The 26,476-nt window shown below is 40.7% G+C and overlaps 1 protein-coding gene across 4 annotated transcripts in view; it reads right to left on the bottom strand.

Annotated features, from left to right (window-relative positions):
- Nucleotides 1-1,087: 1,087 nt before the first annotated feature.
- FBXO38 (F-box protein 38) overlaps nucleotides 1,088-26,476 on the bottom strand; it is a 34,116-nt gene continuing 8,727 nt past the window's right edge. For 3 of the 4 annotated variants that reach the window (XM_024216569.3, XM_024216570.3, XM_024216572.3), the window contains 17 exons: nucleotides 25,026-25,163; nucleotides 24,375-24,512; nucleotides 23,245-23,338; nucleotides 22,583-22,713; nucleotides 22,071-22,241; nucleotides 20,993-21,135; nucleotides 19,660-19,882; nucleotides 18,797-18,916; nucleotides 17,374-17,553; nucleotides 14,698-15,423; nucleotides 9,614-9,714; nucleotides 7,414-7,516; nucleotides 5,972-6,138; nucleotides 4,463-4,608; nucleotides 3,558-3,661; nucleotides 2,994-3,107; nucleotides 1,088-1,746 (listed from right to left, as the gene is read on the bottom strand). In XM_024216569.3, the coding sequence (XP_024072337.1) occupies nucleotides 1,568-1,746; nucleotides 2,994-3,107; nucleotides 3,558-3,661; nucleotides 4,463-4,608; nucleotides 5,972-6,138; nucleotides 7,414-7,516; nucleotides 9,614-9,714; nucleotides 14,698-15,423; nucleotides 17,374-17,553; nucleotides 18,797-18,916; nucleotides 19,660-19,882; nucleotides 20,993-21,135; nucleotides 22,071-22,241; nucleotides 22,583-22,713; nucleotides 23,245-23,338; nucleotides 24,375-24,512; nucleotides 25,026-25,163 (2,978 nt within the window). In that variant the 3' untranslated portion in view covers nucleotides 1,088-1,567. The remainder of the gene's footprint in view (nucleotides 1,747-2,993; nucleotides 3,108-3,557; nucleotides 3,662-4,462; nucleotides 4,609-5,971; nucleotides 6,139-7,413; nucleotides 7,517-9,613; nucleotides 9,715-14,697; nucleotides 15,424-17,373; nucleotides 17,554-18,796; nucleotides 18,917-19,659; nucleotides 19,883-20,992; nucleotides 21,136-22,070; nucleotides 22,242-22,582; nucleotides 22,714-23,244; nucleotides 23,339-24,374; nucleotides 24,513-25,025; nucleotides 25,164-26,476) is intronic. The other variant, XM_024216571.3, reaches the window with a different exon arrangement.

Raw genomic sequence — 26,476 nt, forward strand, 5'->3', positions numbered from 1 at the left:
TACCCCCTTTGGCACATGTGCCATAGGTTGCCTACCCCTGCAGTAGAGGCTAGCTTATGTTATGTACCAACAAATGACAAGATGGGTGAGGTAATATCTGGACAAAATTCTGTTGGAGAGAGAGACAAGCTTCCCTGCTTACCGAGCTCTTCTTCAGGTCTGGGAAATTTGCTTCTGGTGAGGAGTTTGGAGATATTCGGGGGGGTGGAGGGGAAAAGGTGTTGAGGGTTGTTTGAATGCCAGAAGAGATGTTCAGAATAATTCCTGTTTGGAAGAGGAGGTATATTTTTGCTGCATTGCAAAATAAGTATATGGGGCAGTTTCTGCTGAGGAAATGTTCAGATACCTTCTCTATTTAGTTCTATCTGCTATGACTGACAAACGTCTAATGCAGTTCAAGCCCTACCCTGCCCTACTTCAATAAGTGCATGTACTGTGTACAACAGAATCAAAATTCTGGCTCTTATTGCTGGAACCATAGAGGGAATGTGTAGGTGCAGTGGAAACTGACAGCATTCTGTTTGTACAGTAAAAACCAGGACAGTGTCCATGGTTGTTCAGGGGAGCACACAACAGTATAACTTACTGCATCTGTAAAAAGGTGCAGCTGAAGGACAAGCATGAAGCAGCCAGAGGGCTGATTAGTTCAAAGTGATTCAAAAGGGGCTTCTGATTCCATAATTCAAGCCAGTTGAACCGTGTGCTTTCAGCCATTTGCCAGTAATTACATGGCCCTTTTCCTTCTGGAATTACAGGAACGTTATAGATTTCAGTTAGATATCTCATATGCAGTTTTATATTTAAAGCAAGTGGACCCAATGTTTAATAAAGGTTTATTTTCCTATTCCAAGAGGCACCACATACATTATTGAATGAGGAAATAAATAATGCTAGAAAATGTTTTGGAATTTATCAATCAAACATGAAATTTGGTTCACAGCTTTTTTTTTTTTTTTAAGGAAATGAATAATTACAACTTCCTATGGATCAGTGACATGGCTTCTCCCTTTCAGCTTTTGCCCTTCTTTGCAGCCCCTTTGAGTTAGTTCCTCCCCAAGCTCCCAAAAATGCACACAAGACACACAGACTGTGTTCAACAGATTTACTTGGACTGGACTCTTAGATGCTCAAGAAGAAAAAGGCACAGATTAAGAGAGACTCCAATGACTCTTTTGAACACAGCAAATGGGGTTATGTTTGTAACAAACAAAAAAAATTTACTGCTATGAATTGTATGGGCTAAGAAATTCAAACTTTTTCACCTTGTCCCAATTGTTCGCCTTCATTAAAATGGAATTTAAATTAAATTGTATAAACATATGAAATAAAGTCTCAGCTTTAGGAATATTTTTGTTTCCTCTATGTACAAACCTTAGTATACAATTTTTATATTTCATTATACATTTACTACATATTCTATACCAAACTGAGTCAGGCCAACTGCGAAGTACACAATTTCCAAGACACCTTAGTGTACTAAGGCAGTAGGAATGCATCCATCTGCTTTCTTTGCTGGCAGTGCCAACTGGAAGTTAGGAAGAGGCCAGGGATTCGCTGGGGGATCCAATCAAATGTAATCATCCTCTACCGGTTCGCCATTGACATCACAGTAATGAATGAAGATCGCCACCACCCGCTGAAAAACACCTTTTTTCATCTGGCGCAGTTCTGAGATCTCCTCGCCTATTGTTTCCATGCAGATGTCTGCAGATAGCTGTCCTTTCCTCCGGGGAGCATAGATCGTTGCTATGAAAGATATAGCAAGAATGAAATAAAAATGAAATGCTTTTCGATGAAGAAAATCACAAATTGAGCGATCTCTGTATTAGAACTAATAGTCAGAATGTAAAGAACCTTTTCCTGGAAAGTAAAACATGTACAGAGAAAATGTCCCTTTGGGCATGAAAGTCTAAGAACCATTAGTCAGGCATAAGAAGAAGAAATTGTGTCTGAGGTTTTTCTTTTTGACTGAAAACCCCCAATGTCTCAATTGTTTTAGGATTGAACTTTTGTACAGGAACTCCTGTTTAGTAGAAAAACAATCACAAATGCTACTGCAGTTAAACTCTGGCCTAGCCTAGTGACTAGAGCACTGGACTGGGACCTAGGAGACTGGGTTCAATATCCAAGTCTACCACTGGCCTACTTGGGCAAGTCACTTTCCCTTTCTGTGCCTCAGTTTCTCTGAGGGGTTGGAGAAGTAAAATGGAAATAATACTGACCACCTTTGTAAAGCACTTTCAGATCTACTGATGAAAAGCGCTATCCAAGCTAGGTTTTGTTAACAACTTACCCTAATGTGCCTAGATGTTGTAGATCATGGTGTAAAATCATGTATTTTGAAATGTCTAGACAACAGGGGCAAATTAAGGATGAAGTTACAGCCTCAATTTTGAATTTTTTGTAGATGTACAACCAGACGTTAAAAGGTGTCTTCTCATTGTTCAGTTAAAAACAATACAGATCTACTTTGATTCAGACTATTAAGATTTATCAGGTGAATCAGTTTTGCCAATGATATGGCACCAGAGAACGCAGGAACTTGCTGAAGACAGACCACAGATTATCTGGCTGTCAAAAAATGCCAAGTCATTTAACTATACATATTTTATAGATGCCTTAAAAGGCATTCCGTACAACTAAAACAGGGTGATCTTTTCCCATGTGTCCATGTTATAAAGTAAAGTCCTGCATCTATGAGTCACTGTATTTTGTTAAATGGTCTTCATTATGGTTGGATTAACCTTCTTTTCCATAACTGATGATAAACTAATTTCCAGACCGAGGGCCAGACTTTGTCCCCTTAACACCTAGTGGGGGTATAGAAGGGGCAGAACCAGCTGTCTGGAAATACCCCTGGTGCAAGGGGTTCCCCATATCTCTGAGGTGCAGAAACAGCTCTATGCCCAATACCTCTTGCAAAGTTTAGAAAATTATTTTTTAAAAAGACACGGCCTGAATCCAAGCCGCATGTTAAGGCAGCAATTACTCACTTCTCTCATCATCCTCAAAATCGTATCTGGCATAGCTGTTTGGCTCTGCTGTTCGGAGCGACCTCAGCCAGGGGAAATCTGTAATCATAGAGTAAGGGGCTCCATCCACAATGCCTAAAAGAAACAAAGACAGGGAAATAGAGAGATCTGTTGGGGGAAATACCGTTGTCCTTTTAATGCCAGTGCTTCTCGCTAGGAAGAATCCAGTTTTATTAGGTAGGCATACCATGCTGGTACAGGCAAAGAACTTCCTCAGCCCGGGAATGCTCCATTCAACACCTGTCCAAGCCAGGACTCTGTCATCTCCTGAGATAGTTATTATCCATTTCCACACCATCATCTCAAACACTTCCCAACTAAGTTTTTACTTCCACATCAACTGCTGCAGTGCTTGAGGGCAGCAAGACAAGGGCCGGTCTCAATTCATGGTGTGCAGGTGACCTCCAGTATTCAGTCAGAAGGCATATTTACCCCAGCTATTTTTCCTCTCCCCAGCAACTTCTTGAGGAAACAAAATAATTTGCTTTTGCAACAGATTAGCCTCCAATCCTCCGTAATACTCACCTTCTAGAGTATAAATATCCCGCCCCCAAGGGTACTTGGTGTATTTCTTCAAGTCTTCGTCAGTTCGTGTGGCTTCAGGGAAGAACTCATATTTAATAAGCTCTCTGGAGACAGGAAGGAAGAAAATACAGGTGGCAGTAATGGGAAATGTTACAAAAAGGGACAGGAATCACACTGGAAACCCTGAAACAACATGACCTCTGATTTAACAGGGCTGAACCTATAGAAACACACTGGTAAGATACACATTTGGGTGCAGTATGCAATCCTGAGTGCAACTATATGTGACACGGGGTTAGATAAAAGATCACGTCCATGTCTACTGCATGTAAAACAACTGTTTGTGATGCCTCATGTTTGTAGGGGACTGTCCTTCAGAACTAGAACTAAATAAATTCTCTCTCTTTAATCTTGCCAAGGAAATGTAAGAAGAAAGGAAACCTGGTCTGAAATGGTGGACACGTGCTGCTACATATAATTTCCTATTGCTGGAAACCTTGCACATTATTTCTATTTTCTCCCCAAAACTAAAGTTCTATCTACTAGAATCAGTCTGCGTGCGTCTGTCTGTCTCTCTTTTTAAAAAAAATGAACTTAACAATGAGAGAGACAAGTTTAGAAGAAATTCCCCTGGCCTCCCTTAAAGAGAATGCTACAGCATTCTAAAGCAAAGATGCAAAACAGTACAGTTTATAGTTGTGTTAGTGTACCATTAGAGATGGAGACAGAATATTGTACTATTTTACATATGGAAAACAACCCAGTGCAGGAACTATTAAATATTATTTGAATTCTCCTCATCCCATCATTTACACATTAGCGATCCCACATGTTAGGGTACCCCTTTATCTGGCCAATATAATATACTGAGTCTATAGGCTCAGCACTGAGAGATGGATACTCACTGGTTAATGTTTGCTATTGTGTCCATCCAGCTGCGAATGCGTACCTTGTTGCGGACGTTAGGAGGATTGCTGAACTCATGAATTATGCAAATGTGGTATGGGTAAGGACCGCTAAATATCTTTTGCTCTAGAGTCAATGTGTCGACCTGTGGAAAAAGTCAGACAGGGACTTACAACCAAGAGAAAGGAGAAGAGGTGATTTTAGAGACAGCAGCATATATCTGACCAATACTCCCCACTTTAGGGGGAAGCAAAGTATAAGGAGAAAAAATATGAATGTTAGCAAAGAGTTAAAATATAGTGGGAAGACCCATTATACAACTTTCATAGCACAGCTTTGCCAATGCACCTTATGCCGCACTGCAGGATTTGTAGGGAATAAATCAGTAAAACTGTCTGATTTAGTAATTGCATGTTACTAGTTTAATTAACACAGTGGCCAAAGATGCCTTCATTCCTACAGAAAGTGGCCCTGGTGTACGTTCTTTTTGTTTTTTTATACATCGTGTTATCATGCACCGCACTGCGACCAAGAACTGGATTGCAAACAGTGATCTAGTTTTTCAGAATATAGTCTTCTGTACCAACCAATGTTCCACTATTCCGACACCACGGAGAAGAGGGAACATTACTTGACATTCAGAGTGCTCCTGCTAAGCAAGCAGCGTGGTCACATCAACTAATCAAAGACCTAGTTCTGAGTTCTAGTCTTAGCTTTACTATTTATTCACTTTCTGACCTTGGGCAAGACACTTAACTTCTCTGGGTCTGGTTCCCCCACATGTAAACACAGGTTATACTACTATTTTAACTACCTTGCAATATTGGCAGATTGATTAGTTCAAGTCTGCTTTGATGATGTAAAACAGTATATAAATGCTAAGTAGAGGTGTTGAACTTGAGAGGGCAGAGTAGTCACCAAACTATTCCAGACACACACGGCCTATGGCATACTTCCAGTCATAAAGGAAAATGACTATGCAACTACACCTGTACCCCGATATAACGCTGTCCTCGGGAGCCAAAACATCTTACTGTGTTATAGGTGAAACCGCGTTATATCGAACTTGCTTTGATCTGCCGGAGTGCGCAACCCCGCTCCCCGGAGCACTGCTTTACCGCGTTATATCCGAATTCATGTTATATTGGGGTAGAGGTGTATATAAAGAGTAGTTGTTTTTGCAGTATATTATGTAACCTCTAGTTACTAATACAGCATTAATTCGGCACCTTACTTAGTTGATGTATAGTCTTCTAATGCAATGAACTTAGCGTTGGAGACAGTACTTGACAGTAACAAATTCACTAGTTAATGTTAGCAGTGACGTTCAAATCCTGCAATGAAAGCATTAAAAAGGAAAGCAGCTGCTGGTGGTATGGTCTTAGGAGAATGAGTTTCCTGTAATGCTCACACTTATTTATCTTGCAGTAAGTAGAAATAATAAAGCAAGCATAGATGAAAGAATAAGAACACAGCTTCAAAGTTTGTCTTGGTTAAATGAAAACTACCTGCTGCATTGGACGAAGGTAAATGATCCGGTTTCTCTCTGGTGGCATCCTCAGTATCTGATCTAGTACCTGATCCATGTTTAATTTCTTGCACTGGGCATAGTCAAATCGATTGACAATCGGTGCATTCTCTACTTTTAAATGCTTTAGTACACGGCATCTCGTAGCTACAAATTACAAATGAATAAAACTATAAAAGCAGCAGCAAACAAGATACTACATAAAAGGCCTTTGAATTTTCCTAAGGGGATCTCCAAAAGCAGACTGTTTGGTACATAAGGCAAATGAGTCATATATATGTAAAGGGCAGTTACTGAAGGGTGTGTGCACAGCTAATAGACTTAATAAAAAATCTGATTTTAGAGCAATCTACCTCTAATCATGGCATCACATCACCACCTGTAATATGGAGGAAGGCAAAGCACTATAGACTGGGATAATATAGTTCTCCTCCTTGCTGTCATGTCCGGATCATCGGTACTTAGCTGATTAGTTAAAATAAAATGTGCGCTTTGATTAGCCTTGTGAGATAAACCTAATCTCTGCAATTAAACACGTTCTTGTTTTATTTGACTTCATGGAGACTGGTGAAAGAGCCACCAATTCAGACAAGACAACACTATTACTGATTGTAGATGTTGAAGGAAACAGAACAACTGACCTGATGATTTAGGGAGAACTAATCAGAGACGACTGGAATGCGGCACATAATATACTCAAAGTGCCATTAGTCAATACAGATTTTTCTCATTCATCAGCACTTCAAGAAGGAAACACTATTGTGTAAGATAAATAACTGCAGGGAGAGCTATATGGAACTAGGAAGAAGTGACAGGGAAAACAAAACACTCTAAATTCATTTAGTCAACTTTCAGTTATCTGATTAACTCCAAGTTTGTCTACTGGACAGGTCTCTCCTTATGATTGTTATTTAATACTGTTTGTTTTATGTGTTAACCTTTATTAAATCTATTACAGCTAGAGAAATAAGGAACTCCGAAACTGAGAAGCCATAGAATCATAGAATCATAGACTATTAGGGTTGGAAGGGACCTCAGGAGGTCATCTAGTCCAACCCCCTGCTCAAAGCAGGACCAAGCCCCAGACAGATTTTTGCCCCAGATCCCTAAATGGCCCCCTCAAGGATTGAACTCACAACCCTGGGTTTAGCAGGCCAATGCTCAAACCACTGAGCTATCCCTCCCCCCATGACATGTTTCATTATGCTTCCTACAGCTATTCATTGTTCTGAGTAAAACTGACATGTAGCTTAGCTGCTGATGAATACAGAGTAAGCAAAAGGCTGGTGGATAGTTCCTAAGAGAATATTTTAAAATGTCTCTAGTATTTTCAGCGTGGATGGAAAAGGTGGCAAGCTCTTGGGGAAAAACAGAATGGAAGACTTGGCTTGGCTATGAGTCCCAATGACATTAATAACATACCATGGATGAACATCATTTTGGGGCAATCTTTCAGGATCAGGTCTGTTATTCCACAATTGGTCAATGTGATTCCAACAAGGTTTTTGGATTTCAAAGTCAGCACCTGGTGAACATTTAAAAAATAATCCACAGGATAGGATTAATACAAAATTAATTTAAAGGATTAAGTCTGAATAGAAATAAAAAATCGTGCCAAAAATGGGAAAAGCAGCTCTGTTGTAAATATGCTAGGAGAAATTTTATTCTGGGACACTGTCCAATGTGGTAATGGCCTCTGCCCAGAACAGATTGGCAAGGGAAAAGCAGGACTTGTGTTGCTGATCAGCACTGTTACAAAATGAGTTAAAAATAAGTGATTTTTCAGACCCATAAAGTGTCAATACACAATTCCTATAAGCAGCATTGACTTGACAGAAAATACCTCAAGTTCCCTACTACTCAAAATCTCAGTGTATTATCTCTCACAAACAATCTAAAAACTTATTTATGCTTTAGAGCCAAATTCTAAACACTGGGCTGACTTGGGACTGACAGTTAAGGAGCCTTATTCTTCTGTTTAAATACAGAAAGGTATGGTACAGAGAATCACAGTGTGACATTCCCATATACACTACCTTTCATCAAGGTGCCTCTAAGAGGAAAACTTCAGATGGTGAGAAGAAAATTTAGTCTCTGAAGCTCATGCAGTCCGGTACATCTGACATTAGTATTAGGGAACTAAAGAAAAAGCAAATGTAAACTCTGATATCTCAAGGGACACGAGCAGAGTCACTTTTAACACTGCAGGGACTGGGAGAAGGGCACTAACAATATACAATTAAGGGAAGACAACTTGAATTTAAAAAAGAAATCCAGCAAATTTTGTAATGACCTTTATAGCCAGGAAGAATCTGTTTGGCAGACAGATGACATACAAAGTGCTGTCAAATGCACAAAGTAAGCATACTGCAAAAATAGAGAAAGTAGGTTTTTGGTAACTTTTCAGTTGTAGTGATCTAATGTATTAATTTTAACTGCAGAATGAACAAAAAATGACTTTCAATGTAACAGTGTTGTTTTAAAACAGAGCCTATTTTGAAAGGAACAACTCTCATACTCAGAAGTAACTTCTATGCCCTTTACAGAACCTCTAGTTATAAAATAGAGGAAATAAGAAAGCACATTGAGGCTATGTCTACACGACACACCAGAGTCAGAGGAGTGTAGTGTACATGTCTGCGTCCATACTGCGACGTGTAACTATACGTGTCGGTGAGATTCGGGCAACAGGGAAAACCTTCAGCAGCTCCCTACTGCTGGAACCTTTCCCTGCTAAGGGGATAGGATCCAGCAGCGGGGAGCTGCCCGAGGTTTTCCCCATTGCTGCTGTCTTTTTCTGCAGCAGGGAAAGACTCCAGCTGAGGGGAGGCAGTGGGACACTACACTGCTAAAAATAGAGTATAGATGGGGAGGTGTGGCTTGAGCGAGTAGAGAGCCGTGTAGGGTATGTACTTGGATACATACCTGCACCCTTCAGGCATGCCTTTACTTGCCTAAGTTGTGCCTCACCGGCTACCCTGCTATTTATGCCCCTGCTAAGGGGGCTGAGTGTGTACACTACATGCTGCTGAAAGAAGCATGTAGTATAGATGTATCCTTAAGCTACATCTTCGTGGCAGAGTTATTAACAAGTTTATCTACACTCAATTTATTCTTCAGGTTAGTCTAGGTTGAGTAAGAGCAGTCACATTACAAAATAACACTTGAGCTACTGTGTCCACCCTGGCACTGTACCCACTCATGGGCAGCACTATCCCATGGTTCTTAGCGCTACAGTAAGCTGAACTGCTCTATGAATGCTTTCCCAGTGAATTGTGGGAGAGCTTGTCTGTCCTTTCTGGGCATATGGGAGGAACTGTGGGAAGACACTGGAGGGATAGAAGCACTCTATCCTGAGTCCACACTACAAAGCAGTTGTGTGGGCAGCTGATGAGTTGTGTTAACTTGAGATTTAGCATATACTCCATCTCAGGCCAGCCAACTTGAGTTACAAGCACCACTGCACTTGCGTTAAGGATATGTGTGTGTTGATGGGACTTGAGATAGGGACCAAACTCAATTTATAATCTGAGCCCTACAGTGAAAACAAGCCTGTAGTGAGTCATATGTTCATAAAGCCTCTTGGTTGGGAACCTGTGGCAGATGGCGAAAGAGGCCTCACCTGAACATGGTCATCCTCAATAACAGGATCACTAGTGCTTGTTGACTTGTCAGCGGTCCTTTTCCGCTTCATTGTTTGTCGAGGCTTCGGCTTGGCCACTTCTGGAAAAAAACAAAAAGGGAAAATTAAAGTAAAGTCTTTCCTCTGTACTAAGCTACAGCCAGGAGAAAAGCAGAAGCATTTCCTAATTGGACCTCCAATAGCCTCATATGCTCTAGCCCCACTAGTGTAGTCACTGGACCACTCTAGTTTAGCAACTGGGGTCATAACCCATCAACTGCAACACCACCACTTTAGGATGTAATGTCCAAGTCTGTTCAAATGAAAAAAGTAAATATAATTCCCCATTTCACAGGCAAGGATGCGGAAATCACTTGTCCAATGTCTTACAGGGAAATAGCAGCAGAGCCAGGTTTAAAACCCTACATCCCAGTCTTCTGCTGTAACAACTAGACCATGTGCCACTCCCCACAGAGAACTGGAAAATTTTGGAAAATAAAAAGAACCTTAATAGGCTTTTCAATAATAACTGTACAAATCAACAAACTATTTGAAAGCTTGCTCCCACCTCATTTTCCTGGCCACATCTCTGATGCTGCAGATGACACTAACACAACGCAGAGTCTGGAGCCCAGCAGCTTCCTACGCTGTTTTAGTAGTGACAACTATTTCAGAGGAAACACTGACCTCACACTTTGGCAGGTTTCTCTTTGCAATTTAAAATTCAAGGTTTTGCAGGGACACAGTAATAACAAATGACCCTACCATCACTTGGCACTTCTATAGCACCTTCCATCCCAGGATTAAATACCTTCTAAAGAATTAATTCTGTTTTTCAACATCCCTGTGAGATAGTTAAGTAAAACAGATTAATATTTCACTGAGGATGAAATACCCTTTGATATTTTGAAATGGATGGGAAGTTTAAAAGGGATGCTGTCAAGCCAAAGAGGCCAAATATTTGAGTTTTTGTTCCCAGATACTCTCAAGTTTAATGTTTTCCCAGGCCTGCACATCTCCAGGAAAGTGACATTTACAAGAGTCCTCTCAAAAAGGGATATTGCAGAATTAGAAGGGCTTGGAGAAAGATGACTAGACAAGCAGAATTGTTTACTTGAAAAAGGAGACCAAGACGACGGAACATGATAAAAGTATATAACTTAATGAACAGTCTAGAGAAGGAAGATCAGGAGCTTCTGTCTCAAAACACAAGAACGGGACACTGCATGAAATTAATGGGTAGCAAATTCAAAACTGATAAAAGCATTTTTCACAAAACACATAATTAAACTGTGGTATTTGTTGCAGCCAAGAACTTGGCAAGATTCGAAAAAGGATTGCACATTTATATGGATGACAAGAATGTTATAAGGGTTATAAATTACTAAAGCTAACAAATTTCAAAATGGAGCTTATACCTTATGCTTCAGGGTTTAAATCAATACCTAACTCACTATTAGATCAGGATGAGAACTAATATGGGGAGGAGGAAGGGCAGATTATCCCACATCTGCCTATTCCATGGTTCTTGTACCTTTCTCTGCAGTGTCTGTGCTGGACACTGTTGGAGACAGGACACTGGACTAAATGGACCCCAGGTCTGATCCATTCTGGCAATTCGTATGTTTCTACGTTTCAGGAGAATGGGACATGTGTAAATTTTACTTCACTGCCGGCCTACAAGAGTACAGCCAATAAGAACTGAAGGTGGCAGAATGTGGACAAATAGTTAATATGACTCCTGAAATCATTTAGAAAAAACAATGAAGCTACTTTCAGGATACTATTAAGAGATGAATTTAACATTTACAGAGGCACAGATTTTTAACTGACTAATCTTGAGAGTGTCCCCTAAAGTTGGATAACCTGCTAATGAGGATGGCCTGTAAGTTACCCTTTTGTGACAATGCTCTCTCTATATTCACTGTGGGGGGAAAATTAGGCTAACCCTAATGGTCTAGGCCTTTGCTTGCTTGGCCTGGGCCCGCCTGGTGGCTAGCAGGCCCAAAGCCTGAACCAAACTAAGAGTTGTGTTCCATAACCGCTGTGATAAAGGGAGAAGTTGGGACAGGGGGGCCGGGGGGAGGCGATGGAAAGCACCAGAAGCAAAAACTATTTGCAATATGTGCCTACTGCTTTTGAAATATAATAACCGCTCGTGTGAAGCAATTATAAATGTAACTCATGCCCCCCCCATACTTATTGTGTAACTACCCCATTGTGTTACTGTACCCCATGAGGGGCATTTTGTAACAGCACCCCATAAAAGGCAAAATTGCAGCAAGATGTTGGAAAGTACCAAGGAGACCTTAATTCAATTATATCCATACAAGGCAAGGTTGCAAAAGGGTGCTGGAAAGTACCGAAAAGACCCTAACCCTTAACCTGTATTAATTCCAAATAAGGACATTATTACTCAAGTGTGTGTAATTGGTTTGTGGTTTTAAGCTTTAAAAGCTCCTGTATGCTTTGCTTCGGGGGAGCAGTTCCGATAACTGCTGCCCCCAACGTGTTGGTGTGTAATCAATAAACGGGCCTCAGGCTGAGTCTCTGATCAAAAATGATGCGTGGGTGACTTTTTCCACAACACCACCTTGGCACTGTTACAAAGTTCTCATGGTGATACCAATGCAAGTCTGTGGACATGATGTTATGACACTGAGCCAATGTCAAGGAAAGTTTTACTGACGTTAAAAAACAAAAAAGGAAATTGAACACAAAAGACTGTTTGATAATGTTACAGCTGAGACAAACTCAAAGGCTAGGAGTTTGAGTTACAATTGCCACTCAGACTTTAACTGAGCCTGCAGCATTCAGGATCCTCTTCTAGAGGATCCATAGTTGTGGGAGATGAAATATAACAATGAAAAAATGTATTCTACAATTGGAATAAGCAATTCATTGTACATATGTACCATCAACCAGTGTGATTTCATGACAGTACATATAGCGTATGTGACCAGGGATATATTCACTTATTGTAATACAAGAAAAACATCCCAAATGTATGTTGAATTGTGCACAGTACAGCTCCAGGCAAAGATCTCTTCTTCAAAGGGCTCACCATGGATGTAATTCCAAAATGCTGCCTTTAGCTATAAATTAAACCTAAGACAAGCTTCAAATAAAATGCTTATTAAATGACAAAACCAGTTTTGCTTGATGCTTTTTACTGTAATTAGAGTATCATACACGTCAATAGGTTTTTCCCCTTTTGCCAACTTATCTGCGGTATTAGTAATTATTTTTATGATTATTTCACTCTTTACCATATTAAGCAATAGAAAAAGTTAAAACTTGAATGTCTGAGATAATGTTAAACAATTACTCAAGACAAACAATTATAGAAGATTCACTATCATAAATAAAAGTTTGTTACAAAGGCCAAAAACCACAGTCACTTTGTTCTGGAACTCACAGGCAAAACAATAAAGAGCCATGAATCTCAATGCATTTATTCAAACCAATTACAGGAAAATCTCTTTAGTTTTGTAACAAACCATTTTCAAGTTTTGCATTGAGTGTAAATGAATATTACATTCCAGCATGGGGGAAGAGGAGGGAAGTAGACTATAATGGCTAGAGAGATGGAGCCTCTCTGTTGTATATATCCAGGCATACACAGCATGAATCTGGGACTGGGCCACACCAGATTAGACTGGTACATCAAGACAGAGTCTGCCTCCAGCATTAGCCAACACCTAATGCTTCAGAGCGGGCAAACGCTGCACAAGGGCATAGATGTGCAAACACTTGTGTGGCTGGATTTTTTTGGGAGTGGGGGATGGAGAATAATTCCTGACTTCTACAGGCAATCAGCTTATGCCATGTAATACAAAATGTGAAGACACTTAATATGCAGAAGAAACAGACCCTTTCCTTAATTGAGACAGGACAGCAGCACTATTTTCAGGAAGACCTGTCTGGCATGTACACAATGCACTGTATTCTTTAATGACTTCATTCTATTACTATTAATAATGGAGCAAGTTAGGAAATAGAAAATTCAAGATGAGTATCAGGATAATGTTTTGAATCTGAGATATATTAGGCTATGGAGTAGTCTCCTAAGGGAAGTGATTTAAGCTTCATCAGCACTTGGGACATTGAACTTGACTGGACAAACACTCAAAAACGTATTGTAGAAATCAATTCTGCATTGGCAGAGAGATGGATTTGATGACTGAATAAATCTTTTCCATCTCCACTGTCTATGATTCTATAATTAACACCTTTATTTTCTGTCCCATTTTACTGGTTAGATGCTCCCAGACAGGGATTCTGGGTATGTGGAAAATATTTTTGAAAAGTGCCAGCCCAGACTGACAAGTGGAATCAATAGCAGCTTGGACAGGGAAACCTTACCTAACGTACAGTGAAGAAATAGAAGATGCCAGCAAGTTCCCTCCCTCCATCCCAAATTTTAGTCTTTGTTCCATCTCTTTAGATGGGTTCTTTTAGCATTCTGGATATTGTGCATGTTTCATGAGAAATGCATTTTTCAAGTCTTATTCATGCCTCAGCAATTGGAAGTGGGATCCATTATGCAGTTGTATACTACTAAGGTTGGGTAATAATTACATTTTTTTTGCCTTACTGGCTGATAAATTATCACAATTATTTCATCAACTTTTTTCCTCTGGCAAAGAATTGAGCACCCCTGCTTCCTCTTTCACAGAAGAAATTCTTGAATGGGAGAGCAATTCTTATGTTTCAGTGAATAATAGCTTATAAAGACAGAAACACCAAGATGAGTTGTCAAAAATTTTCTAAGTGTTTTTCAAAATTGTAAATCAATCATTGTTCCAACCTTACCATATATGAATGACACACATGAAAACATATGAGAGAATATGGAGATCATGGTCACGCTTACAGAAAGATGTGTGTGACCATAAGCAGCTATGAAACTGATAAATCAGTAATTTCAACTCTCTGGCTCTTCTGTCAATCAATAAAACTTTTTATTTACAAGCATGCAGAATTATTGAGTTATTAAAATATGGATGCTTCTTTTATTTGATAGTTGCTGCTTTAGTATGAAATAGTAACTCTGAAGTAAAATATACAAGTGTAGGCCATACCTGATTCAGACAACAGAGGTACATGGGACAGTTTGCTTCTGGCTCTTGTTAGAGGCCGGCGGGGATAATCTTCATTATACTCCATTTCATAGTTCCCTGGCTGTGAGCCAGCGCCCTCCTCCTCACCAGCAATCCCACAGACACTCCCATTAGTCCTTTCGGTGTTTGCCTCTCCTGGAGACCCACAGTTTGGCAGCGTCCTAAGTGAAAAATCTGACCCAGTGCTATTTGGTCCATTCCTAGTGCAGGCACCACTAGTGGATGGGCACTCCCCATCAGAGTACCCACTAATCCTCCTTTGTGGCTCCTGCTGCCTATAGCAGGAGCACCTGGAGCAAATGGCACCCTCCTCACTGTCTCTCTCATTGGAGCCTTCGCTCTTACAAGGGGAGCAGACACACTGCCTGGATTCATCTGTAATTGTTGGACTGGTGCCAGCAGAGTGGCTATTAGCTGTCCTTGCACAATCAGGGCTTGAAGAAGCAGCACTGCAAGAGTTGGAGGTCCCTGTCGATCCAGCAGCATTAGCACAACCTGGGTAAGAATCTTTGATTTTATTCCTTTCAGGCATGTCGCTGGCTGCTTTCATATCTGCTTTAATCTGCTCACTGGTCACTTGACAGCCTTTCTCACAGCTGCTCTCCTCAGCATGGAATTGCTTCACCTGGCCCACTTGGTTGGCATTGCACCTCTTCCGCAATGGAGTCTTGCCTTTACCGCTCACTGCTGATACAGTAACATTAAGCATGAAAGAACAATAAAGCAAGCGAATGCAAGGTTTCAATAAACGCATATGGACAACATGCAGAATAGTACGCTGTAGGACAGCCAGGAGCTCAGCCGCAAAGGCAGTGGGGAGGTCAGTGAGGAACCAATATTTTGAATTAGGACTTATTCTGAAGTTGTGGGAAGTTAACACTTATCCCATCGGCAGCTGAATCTCTCTACTGTCCTGGAGCTGCTCATCTCAACTGATGTATCAGGCACATCAGGAGATACACATTTGCTGGATGGGTCTAGGGCTTTCTGGAAGCAGCTCACCGGTTAAAAAGCCCAACATGCAAGAACATGATATGGGAATGTATTTTTAGCAATTCTTAGTTCTCTTGAAAATAAGGGAATAAATGACAACTTAGAACGGATAGTGCTTCAGACTTTCAAAGCACTGTGCAATCATTAATTTACAGAGTCAATGTTAAAACCAGCATTAAAGCTCAGAAATATTTAGCTCCCAGCCCCTTGCTCAGTGTACTAGACTAGATAGCTCCCAACGGCACTGGTATCACTGGGAAAGCTTCTGCAAACAGCTCTCCAAACGTATCTTAATTCTGACTTGTAGCTATCCACTGCTATTTCAACTCTGGGTCCCTGACCTCATTGCTACACTGTAGCTTGCCTGGGACTTCCTTTGAGTTGAAACTACTAGTCCTGTGAAAAAGTACTAAATCACTAACAATTTTGAGATGCAGATACACACCAACTACTAGTGTGAAGCCACCAAATTCAATCTCACTTCTGAACTAAGGCTGATGTGCGCTCAGATCTGCAGAAATGAAAGGCTAGTAGAGTACATTAAGCCAACACACCACTCAGCTCTATCCAATATAGGATTATTATTATACTGTTCAGTTAGCTAAACCCTTTCTAGGCTACAAGCCCCAGAAGACCAGGCCATATGTATTTCATGTCAATTATCTGGCTTCCTGTATATAGAGTGTAATTCAACGTTTACTTCCTCCTCTTGCGTACACACGTGGACCAATGTCCTACTCAGAGTGAGCAGATGAAGACTTCAGAAATGTTATTAAAGTCATCTGTTTTTCTGGAGAGGTACCACAGACCCAGGACAAAGCACCTGGGTTTTAGTCCCATCTCTGCCACGGAGCCACCTTGTGACTTTTGTCAAATTACTTTACCTCTCTGTGCCTTAGATTCCCTTTCTATCCATTGTCTGTCTTGCCTATTTAGACTATAAGCTCTTCAGGGAAGGGACAGTCTCTTGCTGTGTTTTTCCACATTGTACAACTGGGCCTCAGCCTTTATTGGAGCCTGTGGGTGTTACTGTAATACAAACAATGACAGTAACAATAATGAGCCTTGTTCCAAAGCAGAGGATCCTGAGAGATGAAAAAAGGGAGGAGTCACTTCATTCCTAAGCTATAACATTCTCTTTAAAGAGAAGACTGGATCTGGACTACTTTCTCTGGGACATTCCCAGGAAGCCTACATTATCCATTAGATGGCAGTAGCATTTCCTACTCCTCCCCTAAGCATTGGCTTGATAGCTTTTCAACCTGTGACTGTAGGCACTTTGAAAGAGAGTTCATATTAGCAACACAGTTGCAAATCTGGACGTACAGATGTCTACTGTAAGCCACTGATGCAATGAATGTACCTGCAAATATGTATGAGCACTCCTGTGCCTGCAAAAATCTGCAGCTATGCTTCTGGCATTTATGCTGTATGTCCCCATTTTACACATGTGAATGCAGCATTATGGGGATGTATCCTACTTCTCCATTCTAGGTTGTAATGGATCTGTATGACTAGTCGTTTCCTGAGGCATGGAAAAGAAGCAACATGGGCTCTTTTAAGCTTTAGTCTCCAAATTAGGAGACTTTGCCTAGTGTAATCCAACCCTTACTAATAAGCCAACCTATACAAAATCTTTCAGACCTGACGGCTCTCTGGTCTCCACTGGATCTCTGACTTTCTCTTCTCCATCAGAGTAACTCTGTGCAATGCTGTTAGTAATGCAGGCTCTTGAGGACCCCATGTTCTCTTCTTCATCCTCACTGTCCGAGTCATGGACAGTAATAGGTGCAGCTTTTACGATAGGCTGAAGGCCGCTGGGTCCTAAAACAGGAGAAGAATGCTGACAGTTCATTTACGCAAGGCAAGCACTGACTGTAGAGTGTTATAATGCAATAGTTCCTGTCTGGTGAAGTTCTCCAACAGTTTGGGAATACCATAGAAAGACCAACTCTACACTCTTTAATGTGGATCCTGCATAAAAACTCAAATGCTGCAAAAGTGATTTAAAGATGCACCATTAAAACACATTTAAAACAATCAAAGATGTTCTAATCTATCAGAAAAAGGGCTGACACAATAGGCCAGAATATTGGTTTTCTATGACACGCCTCACACTCAAAGTATCCCAGAAGCATCTTCCACAACAGTGAGAAACTGACAATGCAGTAACTGAGGTGCTAATTTGAAAGGCATTTTGCGCTCATCCCTTAGAATTTGTGTTACTGGGAGTGCAGGACATTGGGATTATCCTCAAATCCTTTTGAAAGAGCATCCAGGGATGTCAAACTTCCACCCAGGCAACCCTCAAAGATGGGCAGAAAAGACCCCTAGTGGTGCAGCAGTCTTCCTATCAGTAACATCCCAGAGTGTCCGCACTGAGTGAAAACCCATGTTCTCTGAGGGGCTCAACTCTCATGCTTCTGGCTGTTGGGACAGAGTGCTGCTAGAGTACCAAACTGGCACAGTATATGGTACCGGTGAATAATTCAAGAAATGAACATCAGCATGAAATTTCCAGGGGCTTTTTGGAAAAACACTCCAGTGAACAGACACCCTGGTTTTGTTTTAAGCTGTTGACATATCTACAGTGCAACATGCTGTAAAGCAAATGGCTGGCATCAATAATTGAGACTGCCTGATGCGACTCATTAATGCAACTTAAATTAGTGCTTATACAAGATGCTCTGGCTACAACACAACCAAAGGGGAGGAGCCCATAAACTGCAGTGGGAGGAGGCAGACCATAAATGCAAGGGCTGGAACAAGGCAAAGCAAGTAAGAATATTCGTGCCTTCTGACCCTCTCATTACACTGCAGTATGAAAATTAGGCCTTAAAAGCATATTTCCTCACCAAATGAACTGCAGAAAAGTGGGGACTGTAGAGCAGACTATAAATCACAACAAGTTTCTTTGCAGCATCCCACCATACCAGAGCTATTAATTCAAATGTCTCACATATCCTAGCTGAAGAAAAGTCAAGTCAGAATAGAGTCAAACTGAACTAATGAATCTTGCAACTTGAAGAATCTTGAAGTAATGATTACTTTCCAGGATCAGAATTACCTGCTTGCTCCTCGTCAACATCCATAGGAATAACTGCTGGATTATGAGCAGAGGCCTCATTCTGACCATCCCCTGCAGCCACTCCATCATCCTGTGCCACTTCCTCCATATCATTCAGTGCTGAAAAGATCGAGACAATAAAAATCAACCGTCAAGAAAAAGAAGCCAAAGCACATAGCTCAATATATGTAGAAGGATTTCAAGTGATAATCACACTGAAGTCACAGAGAGGCACTGTAGTGCTGTGATATCACTAACAGTAGCTGCCTTATGTCCTCACTGAGTCATGCTGAAGCCTCTCAGAGATTATTGGTTCTGTAACTTCTAGGGGATTCGGGCCCAATTCTATACTCTTGGTTTTGCTGAAGGAAGTGGCTCCTTCAGGATTCTCCATTCTTTGTCCTGAAAAGGTTCCTTGCATTACCATGACAAGTTCATCTGGTTGAGGTCTTTATGCTGCTTTCCCCAGAACATTTGTATCATTTCTGGGTAAACTGGATGGTATGCTACAAAGTAACGTGATGCAATCCCAACCCTGACCAAGGGAGCTCAAATCATAAATTAATATTTCTCTGTGGAGCAGTATAGTATGCAATCTTTAAACTGCTGGGCTAGTATCTATATTATTGTTTATCTTTAAATGACTTCTTGTTATGATAGCATAGATCAACCATTAGATTTAATACGCAGATCAAGTTTGGTCTTATGGATAGATACTAAATAGAGGAGATAAACAGGGTAGCCTTCAAACTATGGAGTTAAAGAGTGTCTTTCAATACACATTCACTTTTTGCCTACAGTCCTGTGCAAATGGCAATGCAAAATACGACCATTTCTTTCAGAGGCTCACAAAAGATGGTTACCCTCAGCTGCAATCTGCTGCTCTTCCACCTGCCCATCTTGCCGCAGCTCGTTCTCCTCGTTCTGGTCATTTGGGTGTTGATGGTTGTTGTGATGGATGTTGGGGTTGTTGTTGTTCTGGTGGTTGTTGTTGTTGTCGTTATCATTGTTGGAATTCTGATTACTGACTAGGGCAGATGAAACACCAATCCCTGTGCCAGCACTCAGGCCCACACGAGCACAGCCCTGAAACAAACAAAAACACAAAAAGATTCTAAATTACTGATGTCAAATCTCCACAACCTATCATAACATTGATACAAAACCATTGTATCAATACTGTCATATTTGTGGTTGGGCAGTATGTGTGTACATATGGAGAAGAATCTGCTCACAAAACTTTCTGTACTTACATCGCACAGATTGCATATTTGGTTGCCAAATTTACACCTTTCCCTTTCCTCTTTTAAACTGGCACTAAAAATGTAAAGTTCAATAGCACACTCTTATGGTAAGAAGTTGTAATGCATAGGTCATAGGATCAGAGAAGCTAGAAATGAAAGAAAATCTAGTAGAAGAGTTTGTATTTCCTTTCCAGAGCAGGATGGGCCCTAGACAGAGGACAGATATTAAGATGATGCTACTGTTGATTTTCTAGTAAAAAACAAAAACATATAAAGGTTTCTGGAATAATCTTATCATTAAGAAGTATTTAGTACGTTGCCACAGTTGTGAAAATTATTAGAAGATATTTAACAGTTTGGGGGGGGGGGGGGGGGAAGGGGGGGGAGGGAAGGAGGGGGGGGGGGAGACAAAAATCAGAGAATCTATATATGAAAGTATTCACATACATGAAGGAATAGTACCACAAATTTACCATGCTACAAAATCATAATACTTAGTACAATGTGCAATTCTCTCAATACAAAAATAAGTCTCATGCAAAAAAATAAAAAATAAAAAATATCCAAAATAGCAATGAAAATCCTAATAAAAATTCGGACAGTACATCTAAACCTTCTTTTCTGAGGACAACAAAATATTCAATCATTAGTACCACATTCCACCACTACTGCTATCTGCAAATGGATACAACTGTTCTTCATTGAATTTCAGATTCATAGATCATAAGGCCAGCAGGGAAAACTGTGATACTCTAGTTTGACCTGCATAATATAAGCCATAGAACTTCAGAGAATATCTTTTAGAGACATATCTTTCATGGCAATCGTATTCCTAAGTCACTCACTGAACTATTTAATTAATTATAACTATAAAAAACATGTACCTTAACAGAACTCTGGTATATTTCAGATGCCCTAGCAACAATTTAAAAAACCAAACCTCAAAATTTACCTTAGGAGGTTCCCGGAACATCTGGTCTAGAGAGATAAACTCCAAGCTTGGCAGTAATTCAATGAACTGACTAAAAGAATCTAGCTTTATTGCATGGCATCGCACCAGGGTGAGGTCAACTAGCCGGGTCCATCTTGAATGATCTGTGGAAGGAGAGAGATATATGCTCCTTGAAAGATTTCAAGCCTCTTATCTCCCATTAGAACTTTTGCAGATTTGAGACTGTTAGCCTTCCATTACCACCGCTCTGACAGTTGAAGTTTATCAGCATCATTGGGGTTCCAAATTTCTGCATCTCCATATTTGGTTTATCATGGGACAATAGTTAGCAGAATTATGGAAAACCTTCCATCATTATTAGGGCTCTCTCTCTGTTTGGGATTTTCTTTGCCCTACCAGTGTTTTAAAATGACGCCGACTGGGGAAAGGGATAATTCTGGTGTCCGCTAACTGTGTTACTTTCATCATTCTGTAACCAGTCTGAATACAGCCAACATCTATAATGACTGTTCACGACCTATATGAAAAGCATTTGTAGTCTCAGTCTAGCTCATAATAGACAAGGATCCGCAATCACAGGAATCACTATAGTAATTAGCACTAATTTACACTCTCGTCAACTCTCAGGAAAGGGGACCAGAGTAGAATCAGTGATAGACACGAAAATACACTCTCATCACCAGATGTGGTCCTGAAAAGTCGGAGTTCAAGCACAATGAAGCATCGTGAACACTTTTGAATTGGACTATCCGTATTAAATGGGTATGTTATTTTATATGATGCACTATTCCACTATATTTCTCACTTACTAATTTGCAAACATCAATAATTCCTAACTACTATACCAATCTACAGTGCAAATTAACAATATTCTGCTTGTGTGTATACATTATATACACACACAGAAGGCATGACATTCAACTACCAAATCTTTAAAAAAAAAATCTGACCACTTCTTGGTCTCAAATGTTTCCTTAAAATGCAGGATTATGATGTTCATTTACTGAAAGGAGTTTAACTACAAATCTTCATCCTGATGTGAGGCGTTCACACTGTATCTTCCAAAAGCATTCAATACCTGTGATCCAATTGTTTGGGTTGTGCAGATGTGGGCAGTTGTACACGACCAGATACTTGATGCAGGAGAATACTTCATTTACAGCCTTCATTCCAATGTCTGTGATGATTCCTGGATTTTCAACCACATCAGCCAAGCCATACTTTACCAAGTCCCCATTAGTCATTTTGCCTATAGATAGACAATAGAAGATTTCAGCAATCTGCCGCTTCAGAAGTTGCAGCCTTTTAGATAAGCCTTTTCTGAATTCCATTCTGTAATCCCATTTGACACAAAGACCAGAATATTACTTTCATTAGACAAAGCAAAGTCTCTGTCCCAGTTACAATGGAAGTTTCAGAGGGTACAGAAAAAACATATCTGACTATACGACACAAGATTCAAGAGCAATAATTATTTATATTCTTTTAAAAGCAAGTCTTAGAAAAATACACCAAAACTATCAATTTGCACTATCCTGACCCTAACCCTCACCAGGTAATTTAAGAATTAAAAAAAAAAAAAGTTCATACATTGTAGCAAAAACTCATCAACATATCCCAGATGAAGGGTTTCAAACTGTGGGAACTCCAGTTCTGCCATCTTCAGTGCAGAAAAGACACCATCTTTGGTCAGGGAAGGTTGAATTCGCACTTCATGCAACCTAAAAGCAATCAAGTACAGTTCACATTCAAGGTGAGATGCAACAAAGCACTGTTTAGTACAGAAAACATCTGAGTGAATGCCTCTGTTCCACTCTAGGGAGTAAAATGAAAACATTTATTTGACAATAGTGAAATCCAGTAGATACCTGTATCCTTCAGTGACAGTATTTTGCAGTTATACAGCGAGGAACTTCAAGCAATTTATAAACACTAATTAAGCCTCATACACACCTGTGAGGAAAATACTATTATACTCATTTTACAGATGACAAAGTGCAGTGACTTGGCTCAGGCCACAGAACAAGTCAGTGACAGACCTAATAACAGAACCCAGGCATGGTAACTCCCAGTCTTTCCTCTAGCCATTTGGTATTCTTATTATACATGGTAAAAGTTCACATGGGTTTTCTCTTAAACATTTAAAACTTCTTGTTCTTCAAACACTGGGAATTTATTAAGTTACCTAAACAACTGTGATTTGAAGAAAGAGAAACCAGAAAGGAAAGACAACGGCTGGGGAAGGCAAGTACCTTCGTGCAGCAGTTATGATGAGGTAGCCAAGATCCACTTCAAGAGCATTCTTGCAAGCTCCCAAAACTATAGTGTGCAAATTCCTAAAACCACCTGATAAGGGGAAAGAAAAGCAAAATTTCACTTTAGTCAATGGGTTGTGGCATTAAAACATTACTCACTTTCCTGGTGTTATTTTACCAATGCACTATTGCAATTAACAACAAGAATACATGCCATTTTTAAGCAAATTAATATAAGCTTCCTTATGTTGACACCTACTGGTAGGAGGTAGCCCTGACTACCACAACAGAAGTTTCTCAAGAAGCTATTTTTTAAAAAATTAAAAGTAACCTTCTTCCAAATTATTTCTGCCACTTCTACCCTCTAGAATGAGGGTGGCCAACCTGAGCCTAAGAAGGAGCCAGAATTTATCAATATACATTGCCAAAGGGCCACAGTAATACGTCAGCAGCCTCCCATCAGCTTCCCCCTCCCCCTGCTGCCAGCTCCCAGCGCCTCCGGCAGCTCCGCCGATCAGCGCCTCCCCCTCCCGATCAGCTGTTTAGTAGCGTGCAGGAGGCTCTGGGGGTGAGGGGGAGGAGCGAGGGCACGGCAGGCTCAGGGGAGGGGGCAGGAGTGGGGGCAGGGCCTGTGGCAGAGCCAGGGGTTGAGCAGTGAGCACCCCCTGGCACATTGGAAATTTGGCGCCTGTAGCTCCAGCCCCGGAGTCGGTGCCTATACAAGGAGCCGCATATTAACTTCTGAAGAGCCACATGTGGCTCCGGAGCCACAGGTTGCCCACCCCTGCTCTAGAAAGTGAAATGACAGTAAAGATTGACATTTGGTTGGAATGTCAAAAGGTAGCAATTCTTTAATAGTTTCCATTGTTATAGAAATATATAATTTCAATTTAACTTAGCTTTTATTTGTTTTCAGTATTAGTATACAAAAATGTGTCACTAAAGCATATAGTTATACATATAAGATTAAAACAATACCCAAAATAAAATAGAAGTCCATTATTAACACCCTTTGAACACAGCTAAAAGCATACTAGTGAAAGAACAAACTGTAGAATAAGAGCGTTACCCATCAGGTGCCCTAGGTAATTTTGTTCTATTCTTCCAGGCAGTAGGAAGTTCTATACCTGATCTCCAGCTATCTTCTACAACATGTTGGATAAGTCCTCCAAGAAAAGGAACTCGAACCAGTTCTAAATGCTCCAGGTTTCGGGCAGAAGCCAAACCCGTCACTAAAGGGACATATTTCAAAGAATTTGTGGGTCCTGCAGAGAAAAAAAATCTTCTGATAGAGAACATATACACAGAAAGTTGCTTATTTAATTGTATTGAACATATCGTCCAAATAATGCAGCCATCAGATACACCAACCTGCATGTGCTCAGTTCAGCAAGTCATCAGAACTAAGAACTAGAGGTGTTCTCCTATTAATGTAACAACTCAATACAGCATAGGATATTTTTTTCTCAATATGGAACATGAAATAAAGCCTTTGATTGCTTCTGGAGTACTGCATGATGGGCAATCCCAAGGCCTTATCTGCATTAGAAAACGTAGTAAACTTACTACAGCAACTGCCAGCAATGGTGCAGCTGTACAAGTGTAAGTGCTATGGTAGACAGGGCTAAGGCATTTTTACCATCATGTTATGAAAACTGTTCTGAGCTAGTGTCCTTTGGTAGTCTAGCACTAATGCAGTTGCAATATCATTAGTACAGGTACTAGTTTTTTCCTATATAGACGCATCCCTTCCCCAGAAGGATTCTCTTTTCTCTTACCTGCACAGTTCCTCATGACAAAAGTGCGTAAGCTGATACAAAGAAAATCTTTAAAGGGCTGTGGTTTGGTGAGCCTCACCCACTTCAAATAAAGATGCCTCAGCATTGGGATACAAGGAATTTCAGGGACATTTACCCCTAAAATACAGAACAACAACAACAAAATCAAATCAGGTCCCACATTAAACAAACTTTCAGATGTCAACTGTAGAATGAATCTCTCAGGGCACGTCTACACTACAAAATTAAGTCAACCTAAGTTAGGTCGGCATACAGCTGCCACAGAAAATACATCGTTTGTGCGTGTCTACAGTTTGCTCCTTGTGTTGGCTGTGCACGTCCTCACCAGGAGCATTTGTACTGTTTGAACTGTCAATGTGGGACAGCTTCTGAAAGCCAGCAACAGTCAATGTAAGCAATGCAGTGTCTATACTGACACTGTGTCAACCTAATTACATCAATACTGATTCTACGCCTCTCATGGAGGTGGAGTTATTAAGTTGGTGTAGTGGGCGAGTTACGTCAGCGGGAGCGGAATTTTAGTATAAACACTTACAGAGTTAGGTCAACACAAGGCAGCTTATATTGACCTAACTCTGTAGAGTAGACCAGGGCTCAGGGTAATTAGAGAAACCAGATGGGTGAGGTGATATCTTTTATTGGACCAACTTCTGTTGCTGAGAGACAAGCTTTCGAGCTTACACAGAGCTCTTCTTCAGGTCTGGGAAACTCCCTCAGGCTGTGTCTACACAAGCAACTTATGTCGGTATAACTACGTCACTCAGCGGTGCAGAATATATACCTCCGAAGCGACACAGTTATACCGACCTAACTCCTGGTGTAGGCAGCACTATGTTGACAGGAGGGCTTCACTGGTCGACATAACTACTGCCTCTTGGGGAAGTGAATTACCTACACTAACAGGAGAAACCCTAGCGTCGGCATAAGTAGAAACTTCACTGAAGTGTTACAGTGGCACTGCTACAGCCTTTTAAGTGTAGACAAACCCTCAGAGTGGTCACAGCTAAATTCAAGATGGAACATAAGTAGTTTCGCATAAGTAGTTAACACATATTTCAAGGGACCATACAAGTGAAGTGGCCTGTTAACACCCTTCCAGTCATTAAGGGTGGGGGAGAAGCAGGAGGGTAGGGATTGTAAAGTGGGTTATAGATTGTTGTAATAAACCATTAATCCAGTGTCTCTAATCAGTCTACGATTTTTAGTGTCTAACAACACATCTCTCAGGGTAAATGATTTTGACTTTGATGGGGGGCACTTACACCCATCTCTACAGATTGCGCCCCAAGAGTAAATGGAACACTTCAAAAACTATGGGCCCTTGAACTGGGAATTCACCACCATAGGCACCAACTTTCTCCGGTGCCAGTGGGTGCCCGCGCCCCCAGCCCCTTTCCCCACCCCTGGCCCCACCCCCATTCCAACCCCAT

This window comes from Terrapene carolina, unplaced genomic scaffold (assembly GCF_002925995.2).
Source record: "Terrapene carolina triunguis isolate 2854851 unplaced genomic scaffold, T_m_triunguis-2.0 Scaffold395, whole genome shotgun sequence".
NCBI classification, from domain to species: Eukaryota; Metazoa; Chordata; order Testudines; family Emydidae; genus Terrapene; species Terrapene triunguis.